Here is a 14,619-nt window from a genome sequence, read left to right on the forward strand (position 1 = left end):
TTCATTTAAAAAAAAAGAGTATGGGGCTGGAGAGATTGTTCAGCAATGAAGAGCACCTGCTGCTCCTCAGAGAACCAGAGTCCCATTTCCAGCATCTGCACCAGGACTTACAAAAGTACGGCCCGTTGGTTTCAGGGGATCCAAGGCCCCCTTCCGGCCTCCATCGCCCCAGGCATGCACAGACACCCATGCAGGTAAACACACGCACACATATAAAACACTAGGATAATTTTTAAAAAAGATTCCTTTGTATTCTTTACTACCCAAAACCCTTTCTCCCCCATTTTTACACTTTCTGTGTTTTGTCTACATGTGTAAGTAGCCATTGAAGTGAGTACTCTGGAACAGTCAGTACTTTTAGTCTCCGAGCCATCTTTTCAGCCCCACTTATCCATATATTTATGTATATGAGAACTCTTTCTTCATGCACACCAGAAGAAGGAATTTGATCCCACTATAGATGGTTGTGAGCCATCATAAGGTTATTGGGAATTGAACTCAGTACCAGAGCAGTCAAGTGCTCTTAACCGCTGAGCCGTCTCTTCAAACTTCCTGGCAAACTTTTTTTTTTGTTGTTTTGTTGTTTTTTTTGTTTTTCGAGACAGGGTTTCTCTGTAGCTTTGGAGCCTGTCCTGGAACTAGCTCTTGTAGACCAGGCTGGTCTCGAACTCACAGAGATCCGCCTGCCTCTGCCTCCCGAGTGCTGGGATTAAAGGCGCGCGCCACCACCGCCCGGCTCCTGGCAAACTTTTTAAAAAGTTACTTTTAATTATATGTCTGTTACTTGTGTGCATGGGAAGCCCTCGGAGGTCAGAAAGTGTCTTATCCTGTGTGTGTGTGTGTGTGTGTGTGTGTGTGTGTGTGTGTGTGTGTGTGTGTGTGTATCATGTGTGTGTGTGAGGGTGCCTTTGGAGGTCAGAAGTGTCTGATCCTCTGGAGCTGGAGAAGGTTTTGAACTGGAGTTACAAGAGGTTTTAAGCCACTAGGAGACTTAGAATCGAACTTGGATCCTTTGCAAGGGCTACAAGCACTCTTAACTTCTGAGCCATCTCTCCAGCCCCTATGTGACAGGGTACATGTAAGTATCTTGCTCTTTATTCGGTTTTCACCCAGTTGTTTTGACATTCCGGATCAATTTTCAGTATGATTTTGCCAAATGGTGATTTTTTTTTATTTTTTAAAAAAATATTACTTTAGTGCCTTTCAGATCCTCAGCACACAGTAGGTGGTTCACACTTTTGTTCGAGAGTGGATGAATGAATGAATGAACCCCAGATTCCATTGGCCTGACTGGGGGGCGGGGGAGAGGACCACTGCCGCCTCTGTTAGGGGCTTGACTCCTTCAGCCAATCAGAATGTGCTACCGGGCCTGCTTACGTAGAATGGAGATCTTCTATTGGCTCCGCCTCCGGCTCAAGAACCAATGGACGCGCTGGTAGGTGGGGCTTCCGAGGGCCGGAGGTATAGCTTCGTGGCCCGCGCGCGCGCTTCTCTCCGGCGCGGGCACCGGCGTGGGTCATGGCTCCATCCTCTCTGTTATCCTCGTGGGCTGTGCGGTTGCTGCGCCCCGCGCACGGCTGCCACCTCCGCCTGCAACCCTTCCACCTGGCGGCAGTGCGGTGAGTGTGTCAGGGAGCGGGTCCACTGGAGTGCGGTGTGGACAGATGTCCTCCCTACCGGAGCATCTTTCCGGCGCGCAACCGGCCTCCGAAGGGAGGGGTGTGGTGGGGCGACGTGGCACCCGGGCACACGTGGAGATGCGGACGCTGCCCAGGGGACACCGATCTACCGCCTCAGGGAAGGATGCGAAGAGGTCCGCCTTTCCCGGACCCTAGCGGCAGCCGAGGTTGCTGCAGTCTGATGAAATCCGCCAGCCGGCTTGCTGCAGGGGTACCGACTTCCCTCCTCCCGAGTGGGTGTGGTTCGCAAGATGTCCGAACCCCGCGGTGGTCCCCGCAGTCCACTTTGTAGTCTGCCAGGTCTAGCCTAGGCGACCTGAGGTGATACACGCCCCAGAAGTTGCTGGGGGCTGCTGGAAGTGGAGGTGTATTGTTTTAGGGGGAGCTACGGTGTTAGAGCTTCCGTTCAGCACGTGGACCGCCGTAGTGGTCACACCATTCTGAGAGTGTTTATTACCACGTAAACCGTGTGCTTGGAAATTGCCAGAGACGGGCGTGTTGAGATTGCTTCTGAGGTAGGAGAATTACTGCGAGTTCAAAGCCAGCTTGGACAAGGTAGTGAGTTGGAGACCAGCCTGGGCTGCAGTGTGAGACACCTCCCTCCCCAATCTCAAAATAACAATTAAAAAAAAGTCGCAGTGGTAAATTTCGTATGTGTATTTTATCGTAATTTTTAAAAATTGAAAAAAAAAAATGAAGCACATCCCCCCCCCCCCCAATCCCCGGAAAAGTAAGTAGTCGATTGAAGAAAAAAAAATCTAATGGGTATTCCTTCAGGGGATAATTGACTTGTCCGTCGTTCTGGACCTCAAACTCCCATTTCCGAGCCTAGGTAGGAGAGTCCATAGGGATTGTGAATTCTTCCCCATCTGTGCTTTGCAGTGCTTCTTGGGAGCATTTATATTGCCTGAATCCCGTGTCTTGAAACAGCTGGTTGTTTTTTCCCCAACATATCATAGAGTTTGATACTAGAAATTTAGAGTCGATAAAATCTTCGCCTTCCACAATGAGACTTTTGTTTCTGTTGAAGGGAAAACAGGTGAGATTTCCACCCCTGGGTAGATATTTCCGGGGCCCTGCATATTGGAGCATGCCATGCTGGTTTTCGGAGACCTTGGAAGGGTTTTCCAAGATCTGATCCTGACCTGCCTCTTTGAACTCCATCTTTCATTTCTCTGTCCTTTCTTTCCTCTTCCGGAGTTCAGGTCGCAAGTGGCTGTGGACCACATATTTAGAGAGCTGGCTAACTGGAAAGATTCTGTAATTCATAACTAGACCAGTTTGCTCCCACTCCAGGCTTACTCTTGCCTGCTCTTCTGAGAAGTGTGGGCTCCCTATCTCTGAAGGCAATCTGTGCTAACTGCTCTGCACATTAGATAATTGCCGTCCTTGCTGTCCCAGGGTTTCAGGAACATAAACTCCATGGTTGAAGGGAGAGTACTGTAGCCTAGGAGACAGTGGGCAGAGGAGTAAATGAATGTTTACACTTGAATCTCGTTTCTCTCTATCATCCATTTTCTCTTCTGTATAAAACAGGCTTTTCATAACAGCCACGGTAACCAACTAACTTACGTAAAGGTGTTGACAAAATACCTAGCGTTCAATCAGTATTAAACCCCCATTCTCATTACCAGCCCACTAGTTAAGTAGCAGAACTTTTTCCAAAATAAGTTGAGCTGGGCGATGGTAGCACACGCCTTTAATCCCAGCACTCGGGAGGCAGAGACAGGCGGGTCTCTGTGAGTTCGAGACCAGCCTGGTCTACAGAGCTAGTTCCAGGACAGGCTCCAAAACAAACAAACAAAAAAACCAAAATAAGTTGATTGGGAGTTATAAGCTTCCCTAATACTAATTGACTGGAAAATTACTAACTCTTGGCTTAAGAGGAAAGTAAGCATTACTGACTGGGGCATTTGTTTTGACCTTTATTAGACCTCCTCTTTCTGGTCTGTTTTGTTATTTTAATAGGAAAATTTCTAAACATATCTGTGGAAGCATTTAATATCTAAATTAAGTGTACAGATTAGAATTTAATCTTTTTTTTTAAATCTTAGGTCCAAGCTCAGTGTCAACTCCCTTTCAGCAGTGACTTGATTTGGCCCGTGGCAGAGATGGAGGGCCTTGTCAAATGGTTCATGTTTTACAGGGCTGCAGGAAGTGGTGGAGGCTTAGAATGCAGTTGGATTATAAAACGTTGTTACATTGTGGCCTGGCTTAGAATGCAGTTAGATTATAAAACTTTGTTACATTGTGGCCTGGCTTTGTGTTGCTTTGTCTTTTATTTTTTAATTAATTGGCATAACATCCAGAGCCTCTCTCTGCAGCAGAGATGAGGACCTGAAACACCGGCCTCTCCAGAACCCTGCGTCCTTAACTCCAGCCCGTCATTTTTGGTTGGTTCAAGTGAGCCTCTACTTTTTCCTCTCTGTTCACTGCTTTCCAAAGAAACTTCTTATGAAGTTCAAGCTAAATCCTTCTCACAGAGTACGTGTGTGTGTGTGTGTGTGTGTGTGTGTGTGTGTGTGTGTATGTGTAGTTCCTTTTTAGCGTGTAAACATCCTCCTTCTCCTACCTCTTGCAGGGTCTCATGTACTCAGCTGGCCGTGGACTAGCTGTGTCAGCTGTGAATGGACAATGGGGTGGAGCAGAGCGCCAGCTGGGAGGAGGACTCTACCCCAGTCTTATTACGTCCTGTTGCTGTAATATTACCTGACAAAAGCAACAGTTCAAGGTTATGGTCCATCGTGGTGGGAGGTCCAGGCAGCAGGAGCTTTAGGCAAGGGAAGACATCACACCCACAGTTAGGAAACAGAGGGATGATACTTGCTACTCAGCTCCTTTTCGACTTTTTCTTTTTTTTTTCTTTGCTTTTGTTTTGTTGTTATTTATTTATTTGGAGATACAGTTTCTCTGGGTAGCTCTGGCTGACCTTTGTAGATCAGGGTGGCCTCCAACTCAGATCCACCTGCCTCTGCCTCCCAAGGGCTGGGATTAAAGGCATGTGCCATCACTGCTTGGCTTCTCGTTTATTTCTATCCTAGTCAGGGAATAGTGCCACCCATAGTGGATGGGTTTTCCCATCTCAAGTAAAGCAGTCAAGATGACGGTGCCTTACTGTTGTATCCAAAGGCCTGTCTGCCAGGAAATTCTAGATTCTTCCAGGTTGACAACACTAGCCATCATGTCATCTTAGCAGAACAGTCCCTGAAAGGGACTAAGCAGTGGCAGGTATTCTGAGGTTTGACCTGCCCAGAGTTGTGTTTATTGATCTACTAACCAGATAATATAGCTTGTATACAACCAGGGCCTCTGAATCTGCTAAACATACATGGACCTTTATTTCTTGTTATTTCATCAACAATATATAACAACTGTTCATTGCATTGTGTTAGGTTTATAAACAATAGGTAGTTTAAGGGGTGGGGTGTGTGTACAGAGATTATGCAAATAGCACACTATTTATTTATTTATTTATTTGGTTTTTTCGAGACAGGGTTTCTCTGTGGCTTTGGAGCCTGTCCTGGAACTAGCTCTGTAGACCAGGATGGTCTCGAACTCACAGAGATCCGCCTGCCTCTGCCTCCCGAGTGCTGGGATTAAAGGCGTGCACCACCATCGCCCGGCCCAGCGCACTATTTTATATAAGGGACTTGGCCATCTGTAGGTGCAGAAAGCATCTTGGGACAGTGCTTGAAGAGGGACAGCTGTCCTAGACAGTGCTGTCAAAACTAAAACCCAGTTGAGTGGGGCTGGAGAGTTGCTCAGGGGTTAAGAGCGCTTGTTCTTGTTCTTGCAGAGGACCCAGATTCTATTCCCAAGGCCCACATGGCAGCTCACAACTGTCTGTTGTCCTCCAGTTCCCGAGGATCGGACCCCCTCATCTGACCTCCTCAGGCACCGCACACACGTGGTACATATGCATACATGCAGGCAAATACCAATACTTAGAAGATAAAAACAAATCTTTTTGAAAAAGAAAATCAGTCCACTACCTGGGAAACATGAGCAGATAGTAATACCACCCACCGGCATCATGCAAATTTCAAATGGAATATTGATATTTAAGAAAACTGGCTTGCCTCAGAGCAGTAGAGGGTGGGGCAAGGAAATCCCACTGAGGTGATAAAACTTTGGGTAGTGATGAAGAGGTGGCTGAGAGACCCTGGTCTGGAAGCTTGCCCGGGCCAGTGCCAGTTGTCAGCAATTTAGAATTTTAAGCTTCCAAGAATTATTTCAGTTGCTGACCATCCTAAACTGGCTGCAGGTGGCCACCCGTAAATCCGTCTGCTCCCACTTAAACCTAAGCCTTTCGGTTTGAAATGGCAAGTTTTTCCACTTGGAGCATTCTTCCGCTTTTTGTTTTGTTTTGCTTTTTGTTTTTGGAAAGACCCAAGCTACAATTTTGTAACTTTGTCACCTTCTGCAGAAATGAAGCTGTCGTCATTTCTGGAAGGAAACTGGCTCAGCAGATCAAGCAAGAAGTGAGGCAGGAGGTGGAGGAGTGGGTGGCCTCGGGTAACAAGCGGCCACACCTCAGTGTCATTCTGGTTGGTGACAATCCCGCCAGTCACTCCTATGTCCTCAACAAGACCAGGGCGGCAGCTGAAGTGGGTAAGTGTCTAAGTGTCGCGTCAGAGCCCTAGTGCTGCTGCCTTGGAGTCTGTCTGAGGTTAGCCCACTCTCGTACATGCTTCCTTTTTCCCAGCAGAGCCCTCAGGGATGATGGCCCACTCCATAATCCCAGCACTTTGGGAGTATGAGTCAGGAGGACCAGGAATTCAAGGCCAGCCTTGGCCACGTAGCAAGTCTGAGGTCATCCTGGACTACATGAGACCTTGTCTAAAAGACAAGACAAAAAACTCAGACAACAACAATTTAAAAACTCAAACACATAAGACCAGGGTGATAAAGCTGAATAAAAACTTCACTGTGGAAAGAATTGGTACTCGCTGGCTTTCAGTGAAGGATGGGTTGCCCTGCTGTGGCTTCTGGGCTGTAATCTCCACTCTGACCTTAGCCTTAACAGTTTGCTGATGGCCTTGAGCACTTTTTACATTTTCTTCCCCTGAGCAGTAACAGTCTCTCTTGGGTCAGTGAGGTGTCTCACGGGTTGGTCCTTCAGCCCCACCACATCAGAAGGGAAGGCTCCAGAAGCTCAGACCACCAATTGTAACATGAGCAGACAGGAACATCTGAGCCGGCTGCCTTTAGCCTGCTGTCATGGTGATCTGCAGTGCCTGAAGGACAGAGCCGCAAATCTCCCATCCCCCAAGACCTGAGCCGCTTTAACCCCATGCTTATGAAGAAAATCAGTGAAGAACTCAAAAACCACTTCCTTAGATGTCAGCCATTTCCTTCAGACCTCTAACTGTTTATACCTCAGAGGCCTCTTCATCTTACTGCTCAATCTTTCCCTTAATCTTAAACACCCAAGACAGAGATACTCTTAAAAATTGGTAACATTTGTTACACTTCTTTACCTAGTGCCTGCATTTTTACTCTTCCCCTTACATTTTGAATCAGAAGACTCACTGAACCCAGAGACTGTCCTCTGGCCAACAGGCTCAGAGAATCCTCGGGTCTCATTGTCTAAACACCGGGTTTAGAGATGTGTGCAGGCGTACCCGTCTTTTCCATGGGTACATGGGCTCAAACTCGGGTCCTCGGCAAGCGTGCTAAGCCATTTCTCCCGCTCTCTAGGCTGGCATTTTATCTGTGCCTCGGGCTCCTTCCTTGTCTCAGAATGAGGTTCTGGAATAAGCACAGAACAATGGGCAGCGAGCCCTGAGCTGGTGTTCAGGAGTGTGTGATTGGAAGCTGGGCGAGTCCTGGTGCCACTTCCCACTCTAGCTTCCGTGGTGGGCACACATGCGCGCTAAGTACTCTGCTGTTCTTTTTTCTCCCCCAGAAAAGAACTTAGTCTTTATCCATCCCCTAGGGTTTGGAGCTGTGTACTTTGATGTTCTTTTAAGCCTTGACCTTTCTTACAATAGGAATCAACAGTGAGACAATTGTGAAGCCAGCCTCCATTTCAGAGGAAGAGCTGTTGAATTCAATCAGGACATTGAACAATGACGAAAACGTAGACGGCCTTCTTGTCCAGCTGCCACTCCCAGGTGAGTTCTGGTCTCCGAAAGAGAAGAGGAATCTGGGCTTGAGAGACAGCTTAGTGGTTAAGAGCGCTGGCTGTTCTTCTAGAGAACCTAGCTTCAATTCCCAGCACCCACTTGGTGGCTCACAACTGCCTATAACTCCAGTTACAGGGGATCTGATGCTGTCTTCTGGCCTCCATGGGCACCAGGCACAGAACTGGTGTATATACACATGAGCAGGCAAAACACCCATATACATAAGAAATAAAATATTTTTTAAAAAAAAGGGTTAGTGAATTCTGGGCAGTAGAGGGCCTCTGCTGCTGTTTGAAGTGTTTAAGAAAATGTTCATCATTGCACTGTGTAGCTCAGGCTAGCCTCAGCCCTGCAATGGTCCTGCCTCAGCTCTCCAAGCGCTGGGTATTAGTGTGAGTCATTCCCCGCCTGATAGGGATCTTGATATAGAGGACAGTGGAAGGAAGCAGCGGGGAAAAGTCTATTGGCTGTGGTATTTGACTCATGGCTTAGCTTATTGTACACTCATTCTGTGTGTCATGATGTCAGATCAGAAGGGAGTGGGTTCACATAAGAAGCCTGGTACACTGGAGCAGATCAGCCTTCACCCCACACGAGGGACTTGAGGCTACAGCCCTGACTTACCCCACACCAGGGACTTGAGGCTACAGCCCTGATTTCTTTTTCAGAGCATATTGATGAGAGAAAGATCTGCAACGCCGTCTCTCCTGACAAGGATGTTGATGGCTTTCATGTCATTAACGTTGGGCGAATGTGTCTGGACCAGTATTCCATGCTACCAGCGACCCCGTGGGGCGTGTGGGAGATAATTAAGCGAACTGGTAGGTGTGTGTTTAAATTGCATTTCTGCTTCAATATTAGGGAAATGGTACTGTTAGTTTCGGATTGTTACTCGAGTACGAGCTATGCAGATATTCTCACATCTGAATAACTCCAACATTGAAACACTCCCAGCCCCACATACTTCAGGTAGAGCTGGCAGAAAGCCTCAGCAACACAGAGTGGGGCCCCAACCCCCAGCCCAGGTTCCCATCTGCAGGGTTCGCCTCCTAGCTGTTGCCTGTGATGGCTCTCTCCGTTCTACAGCCTTATGGGAGGAAATGTAAGGTTTAGCAGTGGTTACAGCAAGAATCCCAAGACATCTTGGAGTTTACAGTGTGCCTTCGCGTGGGTTTCTCTGCACCTTCTCTACGAGGCAGCCGCAGCCCAACCTGGCTTACAGACAGATCTGTATGTGTGGATGAGGCACTTGTTATGGGACTGGCTCCAAAGACATTCAAGTTCTGGGTAAAGCTTAGATGTAGGCAATGAGACATTTTCATGTGTGGCTTTGGTTGTATTTATTCAAAGTTGATATCTGTGCTGTGTCATTTAATATACACGCCCATATACACACACACACACATGTTGCATGTGTGTTTATATATTTATTTTTGCAGGCATTCCAACTTTAGGGAAGAACGTGGTTGTAGCTGGCAGGTCAAAAAACGTTGGAATGCCGATTGCAATGTTGCTGCATACTGATGGAGCCCATGAACGGCCTGGAGGTAAGGAGGTTACCTTTCCTGCTGTGTGAGAACCCACCAAGCCTAGCCTATGACCACTGTCAACACTCAGAAAATAACTGTGGTGTGGAAGGCTGCACTTGGTGCCACCAGGGGTCCTGGAAGTAGCCTCAGACTGATTTGAGTTCTGGATGAAGCATGGTTATAGGCAGTTAGGAGTTGTCGGCTCTGGCATAGACAGCACTAGAAGCTTCCTTACTCAGGCAGTTAGGAGTTGTCAGCTCTGGCGTAGACGCACTAGAAGCTTCCTTACTCAGGCAGTTAGGAGTTGTGAGCTTTGGTGTAGACAGCACTAGAAGCTTCCTTACTCAGAACTAATGCCCTGCTCTGTGTCCTCTGGGAGGAAAAAACTGTCAGCCCCTGCAGAAGAGCAAATCACAGACTGTAGCGTGTCATGTCACGGTCCATTGGTTCATCTAAGAAGAAGCTAAGTGAAGAATCACTGTAACAATAAACTTTGTGATCAAAGCCAAACCTGTATTTCTAGGTTTTGGGAGCTTTTTTTCTTTTAGTTTTTGGTTTTTCAAGACAGATTTTCTCTGTGTAACTGCTTTGGCTGTCCTGGAACTTGCATTGTAGACCAGGCTAGCCTCAAACTCACTGAGATCCGCCTGCCTCTGCCTCCCAAGTGCTGGGAATAAAGGTGTGTGCTGCCATGCCTGGCCCCTTTTGTCATTGTTAAAGAGCAGACATACCTTGAGTAATTCTGGTGATGTTTTGCTTAGAAAACATAAAACTTTTTAAAGTCTACAAAATGGGAAATGGAATAAATGGTTATCTATGTCTCCAAAGGTTAGAGCTGAGAGCAATGTTTCCAAAGGTTAGAGCTAAGGCAGTGCCAGTGCTAGACCAAGTCTTAGTTTTATTTAAATTTTTATTTCGTGTGTGTGTGTGTGTGTGCGTGCTTGAGTTCTGGGGGTTGGACTCAGCCTGTCAAGGAATGCTTGGCAACCATGTTTACTCACTGACCCGTCTCTCTGGCCAAAGTATCGGCTTTAAAAGATAAATGACAATTAGCCATCTAGAAATCGCGCCACATCCATGATTTTCTGGAGGTGTTGAGCTTCTGCAGTGCTGTGAAGAGCTGAACCCCCAACCCCCCAGCCTGGATTTGGAACTCAGGCCTTCTGTTTTTGCCTCTCAGGTGATGCCACAGTTACAATATCTCACCGACACACTCCCAAAGAGCAACTGAAGAAGCACACAATCCTTGCGGACATTGTGATCTCTGCTGCCGGTGAGAGCTCTGAAGAAGTGTATACACGGGCTGACTTGTGTGGACATTCACCTGCCGCCTGCTGTCCTGCCCAGCTCTCCTCAGCCATGATTCTTTGAGCGTCCTCCAAAGAGGGGGCTGGAGTTGCAGTTGGAATACTTGTACCTGCCACTCTTGCAGACTGCAGGAGGGTACCCCACCCCCAGTACTTCCACATGAAGTTTAAGTGGTCCTTAGTTAATGGTATTAACAACACGTGTTAGTAAGTTCTTCCTGCCTATAATACCCTCTGACTATAATGTCCTCCTCTGGCCTCCTTGGGCAGGCACTGCAGGCACATGGTATATATACATACATTCAGGTAAAAAAAAATTTTCTTCAAGGCAGGGTTTCTCTGTTTAACAGCCCTAGCTGTCCTGGAACTAGTTCTTGTAGATCAGGCTGGCCTTGAACTCACAGAGCTCTGCCTGCCTCTGCCTCCCGAGTGCTGGAATTAAAGGCATGTGCAACCACCACCTGGCCTCAGGAAAAACATTTATATACATAAAATCTGTAAATATAAAATAAATGAAAATTTTTGGCTGAAGTCTGTCACCTGACTGATTGTCACTCTCTGTCATCAGGCATTCCAAATCTGATCACAGCCGACATGATCAAGGAAGGGGCAACTGTCATCGACGTGGGCATAAACAGAGTTCAAGATCCTGTCACTGCAAAGCCCAAGTTGGTTGGAGATGTAGATTTTGAAGGTACTTAGTGTAATTGTTTTGAAAACATAAATCTATAAATATTACCTTTCATGGATATTTAGGGAAGATCATTTTCTTTTTACATAGTTTTTGTTTGTTTGTTTGTTTTTTGAGACAGATCTCTCTGTGTAGCCCTAGCTGTCCTGGAACTAGCTCTTGTAGACCAGGCTGGCCTCAAACTCACAGAGATCTGCCTGCCTCTGCCTCCCAAGTGCTGAGGTTAAAGGTGTGTGCTGCCACCTCTGGCTTTTTTCTTATAACTTTTAAGCTTGTGTTATTTTGGTAATATTTAAAATGCTTTTTAAAAAACAGTATGGTGAGCTGGGCGGTGGTGGCGCATGCCTTTAATCCCAGCACTCGGGAGGCAGAGGCAAGCGGATCTCTGTGAGTTCGAGACCAGCCTGATCTACAAGAGCTAGTTCCAGGACAGGCTCCAAAACCACAGAGAAACCCTGTCTCGAAAAAACCAAAAAAAAAAAAAAAAAAACCCAGTATGGTGTGTGTGTGTTTGTGTTCATGTTTGCACGTGTGTGGGTGCATGTCTGTGGAAGCCTGAGGTTGATCCTGGAAGTCTTCCAAGGTCGCTGTCCACCTTCTTCCAAGAGGCACCACCATGCCTGGCTATACACGTAATTTTTTAAAAAATGATGTGCATGTATGTTGTGTTTATGTGTGTTCTATGGGTATGTCTGGTGTGTATGTGTTATGTGTGTATGTGGTGTGTGTTTGTCTGTGTTGTATGTATGTTATATGTCTGTTTTTTGTGTGTGTGGTGTGTGTTTGTGTTATATGTATGTTATATGTCTGTTTTACGTGCATGTATATGTGGTGCGTGTCTGTGTTGTATGTCTGTTTTATGTGTGTGTGTGTGTACGTGGTGTATGTGTCTATGTTTTATGTCTGTTTTATGTGTGTGTGTATGTGGTCTGTGTATGTTTGTGTGTCATGGTATTTGTGACCTTGGGTGTCTTCAGTTGTTCATAACTTGGAGTGTTCCCCTGGAACTTGCTAGTGTGTGCAGGCTGGCTGACCAGCTGCCTCCCAGCACTGGGGTTACAGTCACATGCCACCCCATCTGGCTTTTTCTCGTGGGTTCTGAGGCTTGAACTCAGGTCCTCATTTTTACAGCCAATGTTTTACAACTGAACTGTTACCCTGCCTTGCAGATACTATTTTTCTTAAAATTAAGGGTTTATTTTGTATGCCTGAGTGCTGAGTGTTTTGCCTGCATGTGTATGTATGTGCTCCATGTGTGTGCCTGGTGCCCTCAGAGATCAGAAGAGGGTGTCAGATCTCCAGAACTGGAGTTATGGAAGGTTATGAGTCACCAAAATGTTGCTGGGAACCCAGCAAACCACTTCCTCTGCAAGAGCAGCTGGTATTTGTAACATCTGAACCATCTCTCCAACCCCATAGATGCTGTCTTTCTTACCCAGTTTGAAGCTAACAAAGGCCCTTACATTTCTTTTTCTTTAATACTTTTTTTCATAACAGGATAAAGTGCTTGTGAACTTTGCACACCTATCTGAAGTTCCCTGCCTGTCTTGTTTCTTTGCAGGAGTCAAGAAGAAAGCCGGTTACATCACTCCTGTCCCTGGAGGTGTTGGTCCCATGACGGTGGCCATGCTGATGAAGAATACCATTATTGCTGCGAAGAAAGTGCTGAGGCCTGAAGAGCTGGAGCTGCTCAAGGCCAAGCAGCGTGGAGTTGCCACCAACTAGCAGGACTCCATGCCAGTCGGAGAGGCAGAGTGGGCCAAGAGGAATGCAGTATTTTTAATTTATTCTGTTGAAGTGGTTTAATATGATGTTTGTATTTATTGAAAGCTTAAACGGGTGGACGTGTGTGCGCATGGCTCTGCAGAACCTCACCGGGGTGCCCATCCGCGTCCTGCCTTTGACCTGGTGATGCAGGGGAGACATCCTCACACTGAGAGTGAATGCTGAACTTCATCACAAACCCTGCCTTGTTAGGTTCTCATTTCCCAAGTGCTATTCCAATTCAAGTTGATGGCTCATCTGAGGTTCCAAGCCTTCTGAGTTCAACTTTCAAACCAAAGGAAAACGTACTAGAGCGAATCAGGGGGAAGGAAGAAACGGCAGCACCGACTCCGAGTGGAGGATGGCCCCTTGCTTTCTGTGCATGCCAGACTGACCAGGTTTCTCTGAAGAGGGCTCAGTTGACTGGGCTGGTAGAGGAAAGCCCAGCATTGCTAGCTGTCCTGTGTGGCTGAGTCACCGGGGAAGGTTTAGGATTTCCCCCACTTGCTGTTACCCTTCTGTGAGCTTGCCCTATTTCAGTTTTCTAGAATTGAGAAAGATCATTTCATAAATGACTTGTGTGATTGTCATGTTCGGCTTCTGCAGCACATTTAAACTTTAAATTTCAGACTGTTGGAGAGTAGGTGTCTATTTTTTTTGGCCTAAGCTTTGAGGCCAGTTTTTTGAAAAACAAAATTTGGGCATGATAATCATAAGAGCAGGTTGTGTAAAACCTACTACTTGCCACCAAAGAAATGACGGCAGCTGCCTGTGTCTTTCACGTACCCTGTTGGCTTTCCTGAAGGTACCAAGGAGCTTGAGTTAATATAAGATTTGATCAGATTTTCTTATTAAAGGGTTCTGTTGCTGTTGTTGGGTTCTTTTGTCTTGTTTTTAAATAAAACACATCTGTCTGGTGTGGAATGAGTTTCTGAAATGCTATCTTCTTCTGTCTCAGTCAGACCTAACCTGTTAGTATTTCCTACCCAGTGTTTGGGTTGGCTGTGCCTAGATTATACCCAGTCTATAAGGAGTTGTGAAGAAACCAACCTAACCCTTATGTATCCCTTTAAGATACATGTAAGCGATTCTGGGTATCTTCTAAGCCATTCCCTCCATTCATATACCACTCACTTCAAAGGTCTTGTTTGCGTGCAAAATTCTCAACACACGTGTATCATGTGTGTAATAGATACATTTATCCCTGCTGTGCAATTGTTTGACAAACTGGAAGGTGCAAGCTGAACTTCCATCTCTGTGTGTTCTCATGGGTGTTTGGATTTAGGCTGAAAGACTCAGTCCTGCTCTAGGCAGCCCATGCAGTGTTGACCTATTTTTCTCTTGTTCTTCTGCCAGTGACTTTATGGTTTATGGCTTACACTTGTGTGTTTGTTTTAATGTATATGAGTATATATGAGTGTATCTGTGCCATGTGCATGCAGTACTTGTGGAGGCCAGAAGAGGGCCTTAGATCTAGAACTGGAGTTCAGATAGTTGTGAACCACCCTGGGATGTAAACCC

The 14,619-nt window shown here is 46.5% G+C and overlaps 1 protein-coding gene across 1 annotated transcript; it reads left to right on the forward strand.

The window, feature by feature from the left end:
• Window positions 1–1,475: 1,475 nt before the first annotated feature.
• On the forward strand, window positions 1,476–14,031 carry Mthfd2 (methylenetetrahydrofolate dehydrogenase (NADP+ dependent) 2, methenyltetrahydrofolate cyclohydrolase). Its single transcript, XM_005364662.3, has 8 exons — window positions 1,476–1,619; window positions 6,106–6,290; window positions 7,673–7,795; window positions 8,476–8,628; window positions 9,247–9,354; window positions 10,517–10,609; window positions 11,212–11,337; window positions 12,896–14,031. The coding sequence occupies exons 1-8, from the start codon at window positions 1,519–1,521 to the stop codon at window positions 13,057–13,059; spliced, it is 1,053 nt and encodes a 350-aa protein (XP_005364719.1). The 5' UTR covers window positions 1,476–1,518; the 3' UTR covers window positions 13,060–14,031.
• The last annotated feature ends 588 nt before the right edge of the window (window positions 14,032–14,619 follow it).

Source organism: Microtus ochrogaster (assembly GCF_000317375.1).
Source record: "Microtus ochrogaster isolate Prairie Vole_2 chromosome 14 unlocalized genomic scaffold, MicOch1.0 chr14_random_3, whole genome shotgun sequence".
NCBI lineage: Eukaryota > Metazoa > Chordata > Mammalia > Rodentia > Cricetidae > Microtus > Microtus ochrogaster.

What these genes read in the sequence shown, in the direction of transcription:
- Mthfd2 (XM_005364662.3), top strand. Translation starts at nt 1,519, where the DNA reads ATGGCTCCATCCTCTCTGTTATCCTCGTGGGCTGTGCGGTTGCTGCGC. An exon ending in GGAGATAATTAAGCGAACTG is followed by an intron (nt 8,629 to 9,246) that starts GTAGGTGTGTGT and finishes TTATTTTTGCAG; the next exon opens with GCATTCCAACTTTAGGGAAG. An exon ending in AGCCCATGAACGGCCTGGAG is followed by an intron (nt 9,355 to 10,516) that starts GTAAGGAGGTTA and finishes TTTGCCTCTCAG; the next exon opens with GTGATGCCACAGTTACAATA.